Genomic DNA, 16,793 nt, shown 5'->3' with positions numbered 1-16,793 from the left:
CCGTAGGTGCCCTTTGAGAGTGGTTTTGAAGGAGTCATGGGAGAGAGAGAGAGAGAGAGAGAGAGAGAGAGAGAGAGAGATAGATAGAGAGAGAGACAGAGATTGAGCAGTACAGTACAGTACAGTACAGTACAGTACAGTACAGTACAGTACAGTACAGTACAGTACAGTACAGTACAGTACAGTACAGTACAGTACAGTACAGTACAGTACAGTACAGTTAGAGTATGTGGTTATGAACAAGAGAGAGAGAGAGAGAGAGAGAGAGAGGAAAACATAGTGCTTTGTCAGACTGTCATTGAGCCTCATCATCTAGTTGTTTAGAATACAGTATCATAATTCACTTATATCACAGTGACCATTAACTTTGGTTTTAGACAGGCCATACATGTACACTCTGGGACCTATTTTGTTACACTTTAGTAACAGAAAGGGTGCGTGTGCGACGTGTGTGTGTGTGTGTGTGTGTGTGTGTGTGTGTGTGTGTGTGTGTGTGTGTGTGTGTGTGTGTGTGTGTGTGTGTGTGTGTGCGTGTGCGTGTACCTGTAATGGACACAAATGGCTAGTGTCATGGCAAGCAGAATACCAGCAGCCATCCCCACAGCAATCAGGAGTCTCTGATCTGTAACAGTAATGGACAAGATACGGCTTTCACCCATAGAGCCAATTTCACCATTTTGTCTTATCTAAAATAAAATAAAATAAAACGTAGGCTACCCCGAGGTACCCTTTCAGGTATTTTAATTATTTGTTTGTTTGAGCGTAGAATTCCATTGTGGTCCAATGGCGCATGGCCTTTTGTGTAATTGTGAAAATGTTAATTCCTGAAATGTATTTGGATCAGTGGTTTTCAACCAGTGGTTCGGGGACCACCAGTGGTCCGTGAGGCAGTTCCAGGTGGGCCCCTGCAGCTAAATGATGGAGAGCTGATAACCAAATGGACCCTTGAACATCTTTAACTCTTGAGAGCGTAAAATGACACCAAATGGACCCATACAGGTACATTTGGTGTCATTTTACGCTCTCAAGAGTTACATTTTTGTTAAACATCTGCATTAGCCTTTTTCAAGAAGTCTACACAATTAGAGAATGTAGAATAATTGTTATTTTGATCAAAAGCATGGAATTTGAGATAAAAATCTTATCCAACGACAACAAAATATTTTTTTGTTTTGGGTCTGAGAGGCTTAATGTCATCAAATGGTGGTCCGTGGCTCAATTAATGCTGAATAAAAAATGGGCCTTGAAATGAAAATGGTTGAAAACCATTGGATTGGATTATTTGCACATATGGCTATACTATAGTAAATCTATTACAATTCTGTGTAAGATGCCTATTCATCTCATCACCAGCAATTATTAGTGTTATTGCTCGTGCCTGTTATTATACATAAGCTATTATAAAGTGATGGATAGCCTGAATCGGTCCATGCATGTTCTACAACAATAGCTCATTAGCCTTAATTAAAAATCCAAACAGCAGTACATTCTTCCAATTTCACAGGGCCATCTGCATGCGGTCGATATAATTACTGCCAAGAAGAACTGGATGGTAGCCAGAATAGCATTCCCTGAGCACGTATCGTGTCGCGTTACAAACAAATCCACTGAAAGCGGCAGAAACAGGGCTACTGATATCGGGAATGTAAAAGTTTCTTGCGAAATATAGCCCCAGATATAGTGATGCGCTTTAGGCTACCTGCAAGCTGTTGGAGGACTTTAAGCCATTCTGGACGGGAACCCCTTTTTGGTGTTTTAAGCATTATGTATTATAATAAATATTATTATTTAAGCTAAAGTAGCAGTTGAAAAATAAAAGATCTACAAGCTCGTAGCGCGGCACAGAGTGCCGCACTATGAGCTTGTAGATCTGCTATTTTTGAAAAATCTTGAAAATTGTGGCGCAAATCTTTGAATATATATTATTTCAGAGCGAATGTTTTTAACTCAAATCTTTGTTTCTGAAGGGTGGTGGGTTGGGGGGGGGGGGGGGGGGTCCCTGGAACAACATCTTTTCAGGTGGGGGTCGGCGGCCAATTTCATAAAATGTTTGGGGTCCTTGACATGAAATAGTTTGAGTACCACTGACATAGAAACATAGAAAACTGTCATGATTTAGGTAGAAGACATTATGTAGATGGTCTCAGTCAGGTCAAAATTTGTTAAAAAACTGTAGGCTTTGAACTGAACTCCACAAAGGTTGCTCTTGGCCAAACTGACAGGTGAATTATTATTCATAGCATTCTGCTATGAAGCAGAGACAGAGCCCAGAGGTAGATTGTATCACAGAGCACACACAAACACATACCCCAAGAGCCAGGAGGAGGGAATCATGTCAGAAAGCACATATCTTTGCACTTTTTGATTAAGGATAGCGTACTACAGCCCTCTTGTGGTGCCTTGTGAGTATAGCATTGCAAAAAAAAAATCATACAGTACACAGCAAAGCAGTGTCTGTTGAAAAACAGGAATACTGTATCCTTTTTAGGAACTGTAATGCTCAGGGGCGTGCACCTGCCCTTTTGCCCTCTGGACAGCAATGAGCCCTTTTGAAAGTTTTCTTGTTTGGTTTTGGTTTGTTCCTTTTATTTTTTGTACAGTGTACAGTATGTGGCCCAGCTCATCAGGTGCTTAAGAAAGCCAAGTCCATTTTTACGGACAACTCCCATCCCCTCAGCTCTGAGTTCAAGCTGCTTCCCTCTGGCATTCGCCTAGAAGTTCCAGGGGCCAAAAGCAACAGGTATAAGTTCTCCTTCGTGCCTGTAGCTATCAAGGCTCTAAATGCCGATAGGAGGAGATAAATTATATCTGTATTAATAGTTATTTTTTACTTATTTTTATACTACTTTCTGGAAAAGTTATGAATTATAATGTTACACTGATACCTTGAACTGCCATCCTGTTTTAAATGTTCTATGTGTACTATGTGTTTTGTGTTTCATGTTACCTGCCTGTGTTATGCCTTGCTGTAAACCAAATCGCCCCACGGGGACAAACTAATAAATGAACCTGAACCTGAGCTGGGTAACATTCTGGATTAAAATATAAAAATCTATAAATGTCACACACTATTAAAGGAGAATTCCATGCTAGAAGGTTTCTTACCTATATTTGTAGTTGTTACATCCCCACCAAAAAGTCCAGGTGTTATTTTGTGCAAAAGTGCATTATTGGCTATTTCCCCTAATATAAGTCCTCAGTGGGGGTTGGATTTTTGTGCTAATTCGCTTATTTCCATCTAAATAAGTAGTAAAGTGCTTGGGATACTAGCCTATTTACATTATGAAGAGAGGATATATGATTTTTGAGCGATGGGAATAAGCGAATTAGCACAACACCCCAATGCCCCATTCAATGCAATGCAATTGACTGGATTACCAGCCACGGTGTCTGGACCGCTGAGCCACGGCCCAGGCCACTTATCTATAGATATTTTAACATGTTTTCCTTATATTAGAAAGTAACTGAGAATCTAAGTTACCATTGCAGAATTCCCCATGGTAGCCACACATAGGTGTATCCTTCGGTGGACTCCGTCTTCCCCCAGGCCAGTCGATATTTATCCCAAGCACAGACTCGTATTCCTTTTTAATGCCAAAGTAGTTTGCTAAAACCTAAGGGGTATAATAGCAGATGGTTATGGACAGCATATTAAATAATACACACACAACATGGACACAATTATGCTCAAGAGCCTTGGAAAAGTGTCCAGTTCTACCACAAACTAAGTGCTCAATTTTCGTCCTTTCCAAACCCCTTATCCCTAAACGTCTTTGCGTTATTATTACTATTTTTGAAAAACAATTTGAATAGCTCAAATATCTACAATCTACAAATATCTACAAGCTCACAACGTGTCCATGTAGATCGGCAAGTTGAACTATTAAAAAATGTTTTTCAATCACAGATTGGCTGTTTGGACTACTTTTGCACGACAACATTTTAATGTTGTATTAATTCACAAGAGAAAATGATCAAAAGTTGAAATAATGTAGATACGAGCGACAACATCATGATAGCCTATACTCATGATAAATGATGCATTTAAAATAAATGGTGCATTAATCCAAAGCGCTTTACATAGATTGTGCACACGCACACACGCACCCCCCCCCCCCCTCCCCCCCATTGGCGGAGAGTAATGGACATCATATCTGTGATTTCGCTAACCGTTCTTGAAGCCCACACAGAAACACGCGCTAATGGTTCAAGTGGTTATAAAGATAAACAACATGACTAATATGAGACCATCTCATCACCGTGAACTGCTGCTGTCCCTGGAGGTGCTTCATCATGTAGGCCGACTCTCGGTCTCCGCTGGCGTCCATCGTTACGTCACCCTGTATTCCTATATAATGATGACAGACGACAGGGGCATATCCGAGGGTCTGTCACCTTAACACGTTCAATATAGGCTACAGCCGTTTTTCCCATTTAGACAGGGGGCGTGGCTGACCTGTGATGGTTCTGTTCCACATCTTGCGGGTGATGGCGATGCCGTCGTAAGGGTCTCCGTTCTCCGCCAGGGTTTCGTTCAGGGCCTGAGCGTACAGCCACACGCAGTCATGGGCAATGGCTGCAAACACGGACACCTGCCATGAAACAGACAGTTTCACTGCACCAGCCAATTAGAGGTTTATATCTCAGGATGTTATTTGGTCACAGTGGTGGAAAAAAGTACTTGTTTTACATTGTTTTACTTAAGTAAAAGTACCAATACTGCAATTTAGAAGTACAAAAGTATTGGCATCAAAGTGTACTTAAAGTACTAAAATTAGGCTACTCATTGTGCAGAATGTCCCATTTCACAAGTTCAAAATGTGTACAAAATCTATTGAAAATAGCAGATCTACAAGCCCACTGTGAGCTTGTATCGGCTATTTTCAAATGGCCGAAATGTATAGGGTTGAAGTGGTTAATGTATGTTTTCTAATAAAAAAATTAAATCCCCAAAGTAACTAGTAACTAAAGTTTTCAAATGATTGTAGTGGAGTAAAAGTACAAATGTTGGCTCTGAGATGTAGTGGAGCAGAAGTAAAAGTACCAATACCTCAAAATTGTACTCAAGTACAGTACTTAAGTAAAAGTACTTGTTACTTTCCACCACTGTATTTGGAACAGAAGCTATATGCATCTAGCTGTGGGTCTACGGGCTCACCTTTTCGTCTGCTCCGTATCTGTAGCCAAAGTGGTCCTCGGAGCGACGGATGACCTCGTTAGAGAAGTTCCAGTAGCTCTGATCATCAGGCTGGTATAAGGATAACAGGAACAAGGCCTGGTATGCTTCTCTGGCCACGCGGTCGTCCTCATCACCTGCAAACAAAACTAAACTAACTTGAACTGAACCCAAAAGAAGTTGTGTAACACATCCTTTTCCACCGGTTGGGAACTGGTTCAGTTATCTTTGCTTCTTATGCAGGGCTAAAAACTGGTTCTGAACTGAACCGGTTCCCCACCGGTGGAAAAGGGGTCATAGAGCAGTGGTTCCCAAACTTTTTCATGTCAAGGACCCCCAAAATTATATGAAAATATATGCCAAGTACCCCCATAAGATAAGTTTTTACGGCTCAGTGATTGTCGAAAACTTTCATTTCAAGGGCCCCCGGTTTGACCTGCATTAGGCTACGGACTCCCATTTAATGGGATTTCTATCTCTGGGACCCACAATTTATATTGTAAAATCAAAGTTAATTTAACTCTGAGAGTGGTTCCATTTGTACACTCTCAGAGTTACAGACCCATAAGGGTCCATTTGGTTCCTGAATCCTAACTATGATTTAGCTGGGGACCCCCTGGAACTCCCTCAAGGAACCCACTTTGGGAACCACTGACATAGAGGTATTGCTCTATTCTAAAATGTGTTTTGTCTTATTGTCAAATCAACAATTCTAAGCCAGCCTGGCGGTGTGTCGTGGGTTCAAACTCCCGACGACCTTTGCCACGTGTCACCCCCCCCCCCCCCCCCCATCTCTCTCCCCATTGCATTTCATGTCACCATACTGTACTGTACTTTTCTCTTTTTTACTTATTTACCGCCTTAGGCCAGCACCTCACCAACACTGGTGTGCTCCCTTTCCTGTTTTGTCTACCATACTGTACTGTACACTATCCAATAAAGGCAGAAAAAGCCCAAAAATATATCTTGGAAGACATTTAACCGCTAACTGAAGCTGAATTTTCCCTGTGGGACGAATTAGGTCCAATTATTAACAATTCAATTGTTTGCTTCTAAACTTACATTTTTACTAAAACCGAACAGTCGTAAAGCCATGAATCTAATGTTTACATGAGTTTGTTAGATTAAATACAACCCATTATCTCTGGCAACCTCTTCTCCAGTCAAAGCTGCCAAACAAATCTTCCAGCTGGTATGGTTCAAAGCAGAAGAACACATAATCGCCATCAATCAGCCCGTTTCTGTGTGCCTGGATCATTATGTTCCGCACAGCACCGCCACTCACTGACAGGACAATGACTGTAGGAGAACAAGAACACATAGAAGGCTTGGTTTGTACTTGGTTGAAAATAGCACGCTGAAAATAGCTAATCTAGAAGCTCACATAATCGTTCTGCGACACAGCCATGTGAGCTTGTAGATCGGCTATTTGTGTTGCACGATACCAGCACGCAGCCATGTTGCGTTCAGTTGAATCTTAAAAATGGCTATTTTGTATTTTTTTCAAGGAAATACAAATCCTCACTGGGTCAGGCTTGAGTGAATCCAGTTGAATTACAAACAAAATGGTTAATTTATTGTGTATATAAACATTCCAAAGAAATAAAGTACATTACTAGTGAATTGAATACTGTAAATTTACATCCACAATTCCTCATTTGTGGTAAAACTCAGATCTAAAAGGTAGCTGAATTTGAAACAAAGTCACTTACTGCGTGAGACCATAGCTACTTCCATCAATATGCGATCCACTACTTCCATCAGAGATGTTTTGTCTTGGGCAAGGAGTGGTTGAAATACCACAAATTTAGCCACTGTGATGTTATTAACCTGAGCTTGGTACCTACAAGAAAAATACCAAAGTGGATTGGTCAGTTACCGTATCTTGCCTGGGGATAAAACGGAAGGTGACCAGCCTCAAAACTGGCCACCAGACCTATTTTCTACAGTCTATGCACCAGACGCAGTCATTCCTAGAATTCGGTGCCATTTGTGTCCCCAAGTCACAATACAGCATATCTTGTGGGAGAAAAAAAAGCTAAAACACCAATACTATTAAAGCTTTTCTAAAATAATATATTTGTACTTCAGAGTGAAATAAATATAAAATAATACCTTTGATTTGAGTAGAGGTATGCTAAAATGCCATGTCCCCTATCATGTTGCACAAAATCAAAATGTCAAATTCTTGTTATAGTATAGTTCTAATAAATGTATTTTAATGCTTAAAATCTTGAAATCAATGTTTGTCCCTGACTTTAAGGTCTCCGCTGTTACGCCGATGCAAATTCACCTGTAAATGTAACAACAGTATAGAGGAACTTATATGTTTTCATAATTCAGAAAATGTGGGTTGATAAAGATATTAAAATTCTTACTCAGTGCTCACAATGTGCTACCATGATTCTTCATGACATGAGGAGCAATGGCAATCTTTAGCATAAAATGTCACCTGGGAAGTTCCTCAATGATGATATATTTATTACATTAAAATGTTGATGAAATTCTCCTACACTATACACGATAATGGTTTGGAATGAAACTCAAAATAAATGTTGAATGTTCGCAATGCTTTGAATCGGTTGGGGTGAGTTGTATTTACCTGATTCCTTCAGCTGGTATACTCCAGACTGGGCTGGGTTCATGTATGATACCAATGCGTTTCCAGCCAAACTTCTCACATATCCTCACAAAGAAGGAACCCATTTTAGTGAAGGGTCCAAAGACTCGGGTTAGAGTTTGGTAACCCTGTTTTCAGAGAAAAAATAAGAAGGTGATTATGGATCGATAACAGTACAATTGCCCACCTATTGTTAAGTTAGCGTTATTTCTATGCTCCCATATTATTTCACCGTTCTGTTTAGAAACTGCTGGTCTGCACAAGTGGGACTGATGACAGGAATATTCCAGAAGACGGCAAGTTTAGCAGCAATGGCACATACCTATATGGTACAAGAAGGTAAAGTGGTTTTACCTTTTATCTTCAAGTTTATGACTAGAGGACAGAGGTGAAAAGCATTGAGATGTGGACATTATTGAATGTGAGGCTTACATTTGAACAACTGGGGCCTATGAAAGCACTGTAGTTCTTTTTATTTTGCTTCTCCACTATCTTTCCGGGACCATTGATATCGGAGCACTCCTCATCCACATAGTCGTACTCCAGAGTGTGACCTGAAATAACACAGCATTTGAAATAATAGTATCAGATCAAAATGAGGGGAGATCGAAATGATGTCCCTGTATCATGCCTATAGTCTCTTCGCAGAGTAGAGCAGTGGTTCCCAAAGTGGGGTCCGGGGACCCCCAGGGGTCCTTGAGTTCCAGGGGGTCCCCATGCTAAGTGATAGTTTGGAACCAAATGGACCCTTATGGGTCTGTAACTCTGAGTGTGTACAAATGGAACCAAAAGTAATTAATGAATTGGGGTCCCAGTCCCAGAGATAGAAATGTCATTAAATGGGGGGGGATTTGTAGACTGATGCACGATAAAACACGATAACACTGTGAGAGTCGTAAAAGTCTTCTCTTATGGGGGGTCCCTGGCATATCTTTTCAAATGGGGGTCCGCGGGCTATAATTATTGTCAATTTGGGGGTCCACTGGAGTAGAGTACACAGACAAGCTGTGCTAAGCTTGCTGGACAAACTAGGGTCCGTTTAAAACACCATCGCCTGGTGTTGTCATATGAAATGGACAATGGTGGAAGAAGTACAGTGATGGACCAAAAGTACATTTTATTAATGAATGTACTTAAAGTGCCAGAAGTTAAATTATTCATTATTCCCCATTTCAAAAGTTTTAAAAATAGCAGATCTACATGCTCGGATTGTACGTGTTGCAGTGCTCTGCTGTGAGCTTGTAGATCGTCTATTTATACAAAAGATATAGCGGAGTAGAAGTATAAAATATTGTAAGCATAGTAAGAAAATATACCTCAACATTACAGTAAAAAGTCAAAGGTACAGTAGGCCTACTTACTGTAGTTACTTTAACACCACTGGAAATGGGTAAAAGTACAGTATATGGCTCTGACCTGTCAACAGATGTGGGGTCTGGTTCACGCTGTCTATGGCGATGAGAGCCCCTGCCCCAATCCTGCCCACACTGAAGGGCACCGACGTGTTGGGCAGAGATAGCAGGAGGGTGAACGCTGACCCTTCAACCACACTCGCCCAGGACAGAAAGACTGGCAGCGTGGCCCAACGGTAGAATGCCATTAGGCCTGGGAATCGGGAAAGGGACAACTCGTTCACAATGGACAGACACTCGTTGAGTGTATAAGGACCCAAATGCAGGATGAGAGGCAGAGGCAGGGAAAGACAGGTTCAGTGTTTTATTGCGACCAAAACTGTTCGGGCACGGGGCAGGCAAAATCAAAGGCCAGAAACAGGCAAAGTCAAAAACACAAGAGGCAGTCAGAACACTAGGAACACTCGGAATACAAGGACAACTATACTGGGAAAACTAGGGTATCTAGAAGGAACCAAGGAATCTGGTTACAAATACTCACAGGCAACATATAAACAAGTACGTACTCACAACTGCCACTGAAAGAACACATGCTGGGAGTAAGCTAGGACACAGGTGAAACTAACTAACTAACTAACTGGGATAGGCTGGGAACTAATTAGAGGACACAGGTGGAAACACTGGCAAAATCACAGGACTGGTTAGACACTACATTAGATTACTACAAAATGAAAGGTACACCAAAGTAAAGTAAAAGCCATAAGAAACAGGGTGGGAGCATATGAAAACACAGAAGGTTGACAGAACAGGTCACGGATCGTGACACAGGTTCTATGGACATCATAGTGCTTTCCGTAAATGTACTGTATATGAAGCGTGCATGCCATACTGTAACTTATGGTAAAAACAATGCATGGATTAATTAAGTAAAGTAAGGAATGTGGCTCAGGGGTAGAGTGACTGGATGGGAACTGCAAGGTTCCCAGTTCAAACCCGGGCTCCCCCAGAGTTAGTGTCCTTGAGCAAGACTGAATGTAATGCACAATCTATATGAAGCACCTTGGATAAAGGCGCTATATAAATGCACCATTTACCATTTATAAGTGGGTAAATTAAAAACAAAATCTGTATAAAACTACGGTAGATTTTACTTAAACACACTGAGGTAAATTTGCCTTTTAACTTTAAGCAGACAATGATCTGTCTTGAAGGTGTTATGGTATGCCATAATATAAGTATGTCTGGTTAAAAAAAAAAAACATGTTAATTAACATACTTTTCATGGCAGGTTGAGTGGTTATGATCATGATAATCATGATACCTGACTATATAAGGCTTATAGGAAGTCTTATAACACATTAGGCTATGGCTGATAGTGATTTATATGTTATGAACATAGAGAAAAGTACTGCCGTAGCAGACAACCCGCAGCACTCCAGGTTCAAACAAAATCCTTCTAGGTGCAAGGCTCAAAGATATGAGTTAAGATGAATGATGTCCTTTTACATGATTTTTTTTACCTCTGAGACTAAAACGTACGCGTTTCGGCCTGTATGGCCTTCCTCGGCGTTTGTAATATGTTATGAACATAGCCTATCTATTAATTATAGCTCATTCATTATATAGGCCTATATATATGTTTTTTTTAAATATATTTATACTGTAGCTTTGTTATCTACATATAGGCATTACTGTTACCATCCATCTGTATAATAATAACCTGTAGGTATCATAGGCTGTTATTATTTATATTGTATAGTAATGTATGAAATCTACTTACCGGTGAGGCAGTACAATGTTCTGCAAGTACTGCAATGGCCCGGGGGAGAAAAACAGAAAAACGTGACATCAAACGGTTTTCTATGTCAGGGTGGAAGCATGGTGGGGGATGATGATATACTCTGTCCAGACTCCAGACACACAACAAAAAAAAGGAAAAGAAAAAAAATGTTTTTTGAGTCTTCTAAGATAAGTCCCATGGTTCTCAGCTGGTCAATCAATTAATCAGGTCCACAGTGGTGAAGCTCTGGGAACATAAAACCACTTGATGGCTGTTTATCTTAAGTCAACAGTTGGACATTAATAGGCACGCTCGTCAGAACCACACAGATGATAGTTCACATCTGCTCTGAAACATAATATCCTGCTGTTACATACAGAAACGAATAAGTGTAATGTGTTTTTCTCATGTACCAAATATGATACTGTATAATTATTACTGTATTATTGTGTATTATTATACAGTATCTTCTTCTTCCTCTTCTTCTTCTTCTTATCTATTTTTTAACCCCACAAGTAGATGGCCTGTTTTTGAAGAATCTTAGATAATGTATTTATGAATGTATTTAAAACAACTTCTGGTTCATTATGTTGTTGATTTTCATCATGCATGTGTCACTTTACTCTTTATCATTGCCTTGTACCATATCTCTGACTTGTTGTGATCATGTGATTCTGTACACAGCTGTTACCCATTCCATGTGATCATGATTGACAAGAGGGTTGTATAAAGAATTCCTCTGTGTTACTGTTCATCTTTAGTCTGAGGAAGAGCATTGTGCTCGAAACGTCAGTCATTCATTTGTGCAAATAAAGGCACTTATCACTAGCATCGGAGCCCACAGTGTGCGAGCGTCTTCATTCCTTATATACAATATAGGCCCAGTAGGCCTCATACAATCATACAATCGTATGTCAAGTTGACATTGCAATGGAATACGACTGGTCTAACTAGTCTATATCTGTAGAGCACTGATCGAGTGACAGCGAGGGATGTGATGACAGGTTTATGACATAATTCTCTCTCTGGGCCATGACTGCACAGTGGGTGCCACTGGTCTTGATGATCTGGTATGGTATATAAGATCAGCATTAGATACACATGTATCTGATTCAAAATGCATGTGTAAAATTAAATTGAAAAATAATGTTATTTAATGTAGCTATAGTATAGGCCTACTCAGATTTCTAATAGATCCCAATTTAACAAACTGATTTGAAACTGCTTCAAGAAAAATCTTTAATTGTTTGCCGCAATTGCTGGGAAGTTTTCTGCTGATAAAATGTGCACTCTTCAATTGATAATCAATCAGACACATTTTATGAGGAGTTAGTTATCAACATTATCAAGAACAAAATATTAAAATATATATGTATTAAAGCATACAGAATGTCAAAGTAATGTCATTCCTGGCCTTAACTTATAGTGACTTAGAGTTAGAGTCACACTATAATGCATTATAATTTTGTATTTCGCATTCTAATACAGTACTACAGATCCTGGCCCAACGGAAAACATCTGGGAGCGACCACTAGCTATTGTTAAGTATTATGATACTTGACCTGATAAGTCATTATAATTATTGTCTCCACCAGGCCGAAGGCATGGGGAGAGAGTATGTTTTGCACTCCGTCCTCTCCGGCACCGTTAACCCAGTCCATGCCAAATTTTGCACAAACACTCCCTGGATGCCAACGATGAACCTCAGCCCCAAACTTTCCAGAGCGGCCTGTTATAGCGCCACCAGTAGGCCGACTTTTGTAAAACACATTTTGTGATATTACTCAAGATTCTGTCCAAAAATCCTGCAAATCGTTACACACTATCTCTATAGTCATGTGTGCAAGACGGATCTGTCCGATATTACATATTCCATCCTAATTGGCTAACATTGGCTTTCAAAGTTTGCAGAATTGGCCTGTTTTGAACAAAAAGCCTCAAATCATGAACGCAGCGTGCAATTTACTTGAAATCTTTCACAGACTTTCCTACTAGGCTGAGCAATCCCACGCTTTTCACATTGGCCTGTTATAAAGGCCTATTCATAGTCTGGATTTTCGGTGGTAAAGTGACCACCGCTCCGGTGGTGAGCTGACCACCGGAGCTGAAATAACGTTGAGCGGTGGTGAGTAAAAACAGAGAGAAGGGCTGGAGCGGTGGCGGTGGTTTGCTCTTCACCGCGGCTCGTGACGTCATGTTGTAGTTCGGTGGTCACCCCACCACCGTAAAACCAGACTATGTATGAGCCTTAACAGGCCTATAACCAATGCGCAAAAACGCATTTTGGAACAAAATGCCTCAAATCATCCAATTGCCATCCAAGGCGTAAAAATAAATGGCACCACCATATAGTGCCACCAGGAGGCCACAACCTGACCTGCCCTGGTGGAGACCTGTGCCCCGAGGGGCACTTTATCTAGTTTATAATGTATTGTGAATATTGTTAGAAAACATTGCTATGGGTGCGTAATTACAGTGTACGCGGATAACTTGCTGAATAACAAGTGACACATACTATGCTTTTTATTTGAAACAGTTTATTTCATGATTAGACAGTTTAAAATAAAACAATTCATGCCGACATAAAAAATATAGGTTTCTGGAATGACGCACAATAAGAAAGCACTGCATCATCACCTTGCCAAGTTTTAAATATTTCCGAACTCACTACATAGCAACAACAAAAATATGAATAATAATAAAGATTGGTTTGGCACAATAATAAATAAAGTTGCTACATTAACTGAGTTCTTATCTTAATAAGATAAAAAAGGCAATGGGATTTTTAAATGGGAACAATTATTCATGACCCAGCACCAGGTGTGTGGTTTTGACGTCAGACTTAGTCGTACTGCATGCAGTTGACGAACACAATAGCAATTTCCTTATACTTTCCTTAGAAAATGCATTTGCTGTTGTCCGTCAATTGGTATTTCTTAAATGTAGATTGTATAGGCTTGTTGTTTTCTTCACAAACAAGTCCATACTTACCTATAGCACTTGGCTATATGCTTTCTTTTTTTCAAATTGAAAACCAATTGCATTGTTAAATACAATATCCACTATGGACCACAACATATACAAGCTTTGGCTTTTTTGTGATTAATACATTTTTGGTGCTTTTAATTGGTGATAATGTGCTTTCTGTTGCTAAGAATGTATTACATTTTATTCTACCCAATGATGTACGTCCACACACCTTGCTATAGTAACTCCTCAACCACACATTGCAAATATAGGCATAATGATTCATTGACACCCCTAATCAAAGTAAGCACACAAACATCATTGGAGTAAAATATGATACATTATACATACATTATATATTAAGTTGTATTAAACAAATATTTACTTTTCTCAAATAAATAAACATTCAGTAGAAAATGTTGAGAAATTATTACAAGACACCCCAAATGGTTGCCTTTACATTTCTCCTTTCCCCTCATTTCTTCTGCTCTGCCCTTTTTGTATTATAATCGTCTGCAGTTAAAAGCTTTTTATAAAACCTTCGTACAGTTTCCATGAATTAAAATGGAATTGGCACACAAGCAATACAATGAGGGGAAATACTGTACGTTAAGCTTTAACATGTCCATAACACATACACATCCTTTTACCACAAGCGCATGGTAAAATTCATAGCGCATAATTCTCTGTGGCTTCCTGGAGTTTTCTTCTGCTTGGTATAGGAGTGTAAAACGGGGTCAACTAATGTCACCTACGACGATGGCAGCTATAACCTAGCCAGCAGGTGAGCCACATAGAGTACAATAAGTGGCAGCACGGCCACGGAGAAGACCGTCGGCCGAGGCCTGCTGCTGCCTGATATCGTTGACGACTCTGAAATGTTGGAAAAGAAGGAGAAAAAAAAAAAGGTGAGAAATGGGAATTCACTGCCACATGTGAAGAGATTTCACAGGCCCGTAACCACTCAGAGCCTCTACACTTGCGCACAGGGTACCTGCACACGGGGGCGGCGGTGGCTCAGGGGCTAGAGTGGCTGGTTGGTAACCGCAAGGTTCCCAGTTCGAACCCGGGCTCGCCCAGAGTTAGTGTCAAAGTGTCCTTGAGCAAGATATTGAACCCCTAATTGCTCCTGATGTGCTGGTTGGTGCATTGCGTGGTTTCCGCTGCCATCGGTGTATGAATATGTGTGTGAATGGGTGAATGTAATGCACAATCTATGTAAAGCGCCTTGGATAAAGGCGCTATATAAATGCACCATTTACCATTTACACTGGACGAGTTTTCGTTTATCCTTCGGTTTTCCGAAAAAAGTGTCCAGTGTGCAACCACCTTTAGACCCCTTTTCCACCGGTTGGAAACTGGTTCAGTTCAGAACCAGTTTTTAGTCCGTGAGCCAGACCTCCAAAATTGGAACGTTAATTATGAATTGATTGCAAAACCATACCTATATTACATTTTCAATATAAGTAAATTCATATATGGCAACCCTACCACAGTAGTAGCTTTTTCATATTTAATTTGTTTTTGCATATTTTCCTACATAATGAATAATTTGCAATTTCAGAAAATGTGCAATAAAATAAATCATTGTCTTCGTGAAAGTAATCAACTGGGGAAGTTTCATGGTGGTAACTATTAATTAAAATTTTACCTATTCACCTATCACGTATTGTATAGGCCTACTGTAGGTGAAAATTACAAAATGTGTGATCAATATGAAAAAGCTATACTCCTGTGAAAGGGTTATCATATATTAATTTACTTATATTGATCCTATAAACAATTTAATATATAGGTATGGTTTTGCACACTCAATTCATAATTAACGTTCCAATTTGGAGGTCTGGCTCATGGACTTAAAACTGGTTCTGAACTAGTCTGAACCGGTTCCCAACCGGTGGAAAAGGGGCCTTAATGAAACGGACCTGGATTTCAAGTCAATTTAGAATGTTCCTTTTATTCACTCTACACAAAATTAATTCACCAACAATAACCGAGCTACAAGCTCACAATGCGTCACAATTATGGGAAACGTTGTGTGTTTGTATAGATAGATCTGATAATCTTTGGCAAACAGTCACCCAGCATGGGTATGCGGGGGTTCAAGTAGTCCAAAATGAGGTTCAATAGTTACGTTCTTTTTAGTGGCTTGAGAGGCAATTGTCTTGAGACTTCCATTTTATGTATTTACATTTGATACTGTCTATTGGATTTCCCTATTTGTTATTATTATAATTCCTTACACATCTCAGCTAAACCTCAGCTTTTTGGATGGTGCAGGTGCACCACGAAATAAACTCAGTTTTTTAGATAGATAGATAGATAGATAGATAGATAGATAGATAGATAGATAGATAGATAGATAGATAGATAGATAGATAGATAGATAGATAGATAGATAGATAGATAGATAGATAGATATTGATCCTTTTAAATCATATTTAAGTGAATAATTAATGTAGGTTATATAAACAAGTTTCCAGAGTTTTTAATTATTATTAAAAGGAATGTGAACATCTGTCAATTGTTGTCCAGTTAAAGGATAGGATGGGTTATCCTATCCTTTAACTGGACAACAATTGACAGATGTTCACATTCCTTTTAATATCTAGCAATTGGCAACAGTAGTGGGCTCCATACAGTATATCGCTGCTATCGAGCAAAAACCTCATATCTCCAAATTTCTACTTTTGATGCTTTTACTATTAGTTTAATTAAGTAGTTTAATTAACTATTAGGCTAGTATACTTCATCAAACCAGAGTGTCGCACAAAGGTAGTGAAAATAGCAGATCTTCAAGCGCTCACAATGCCTCGCAATGTGAGGCATGCCACAGCTTGTAGATCTAACCCTACTGTGGTTGTCACTAGATATCTTTAAAATAATTTAAAAAAAGGA

At 39.6% G+C, this 16,793-nt stretch overlaps 2 protein-coding genes across 2 annotated transcripts in view; both read right to left on the bottom strand.

Annotated features, from left to right (window-relative positions):
• Positions 1–9,396, bottom strand: part of LOC310858388 (atrial natriuretic peptide receptor 1) — a gene marked incomplete at both ends in the record, with an annotated part of 28,893 nt that extends 19,497 nt beyond the window's left edge. The window contains 9 exons of the mRNA XM_083764497.1: positions 4,260–4,348; positions 4,457–4,592; positions 5,159–5,313; positions 6,329–6,475; positions 6,889–7,019; positions 7,779–7,924; positions 8,029–8,118; positions 8,229–8,350; positions 9,213–9,396. Of these exons, the coding sequence (XP_083620623.1) occupies positions 4,260–4,348; positions 4,457–4,592; positions 5,159–5,313; positions 6,329–6,475; positions 6,889–7,019; positions 7,779–7,924; positions 8,029–8,118; positions 8,229–8,350; positions 9,213–9,396 (1,200 nt within the window). The remainder of the gene's footprint in view (positions 1–4,259; positions 4,349–4,456; positions 4,593–5,158; positions 5,314–6,328; positions 6,476–6,888; positions 7,020–7,778; positions 7,925–8,028; positions 8,119–8,228; positions 8,351–9,212) is intronic.
• A 5,048-nt stretch (positions 9,397–14,444) lies between these two features.
• LOC310858691 (uncharacterized protein) overlaps positions 14,445–16,793 on the bottom strand; it is a 55,095-nt gene continuing 52,746 nt past the window's right edge. Inside the window, exon 26 of the mRNA XM_083764918.1 lies at positions 14,445–14,768. Coding sequence (XP_083621044.1) covers positions 14,662–14,768 — 107 coding nt within the window. The 3' untranslated portion in view covers positions 14,445–14,661. The remainder of the gene's footprint in view (positions 14,769–16,793) is intronic.

This window comes from Protomyctophum parallelum (genome assembly GCF_964188405.1).
Source record: "Protomyctophum parallelum genome assembly, chromosome: 5".
Classification (NCBI taxonomy): domain Eukaryota; kingdom Metazoa; phylum Chordata; class Actinopteri; order Myctophiformes; family Myctophidae; genus Protomyctophum; species Protomyctophum parallelum.
The sequence above is the reverse complement of the archived record's forward strand: the minus strand, read 5'-3'. Positions and strand labels throughout refer to the sequence as shown.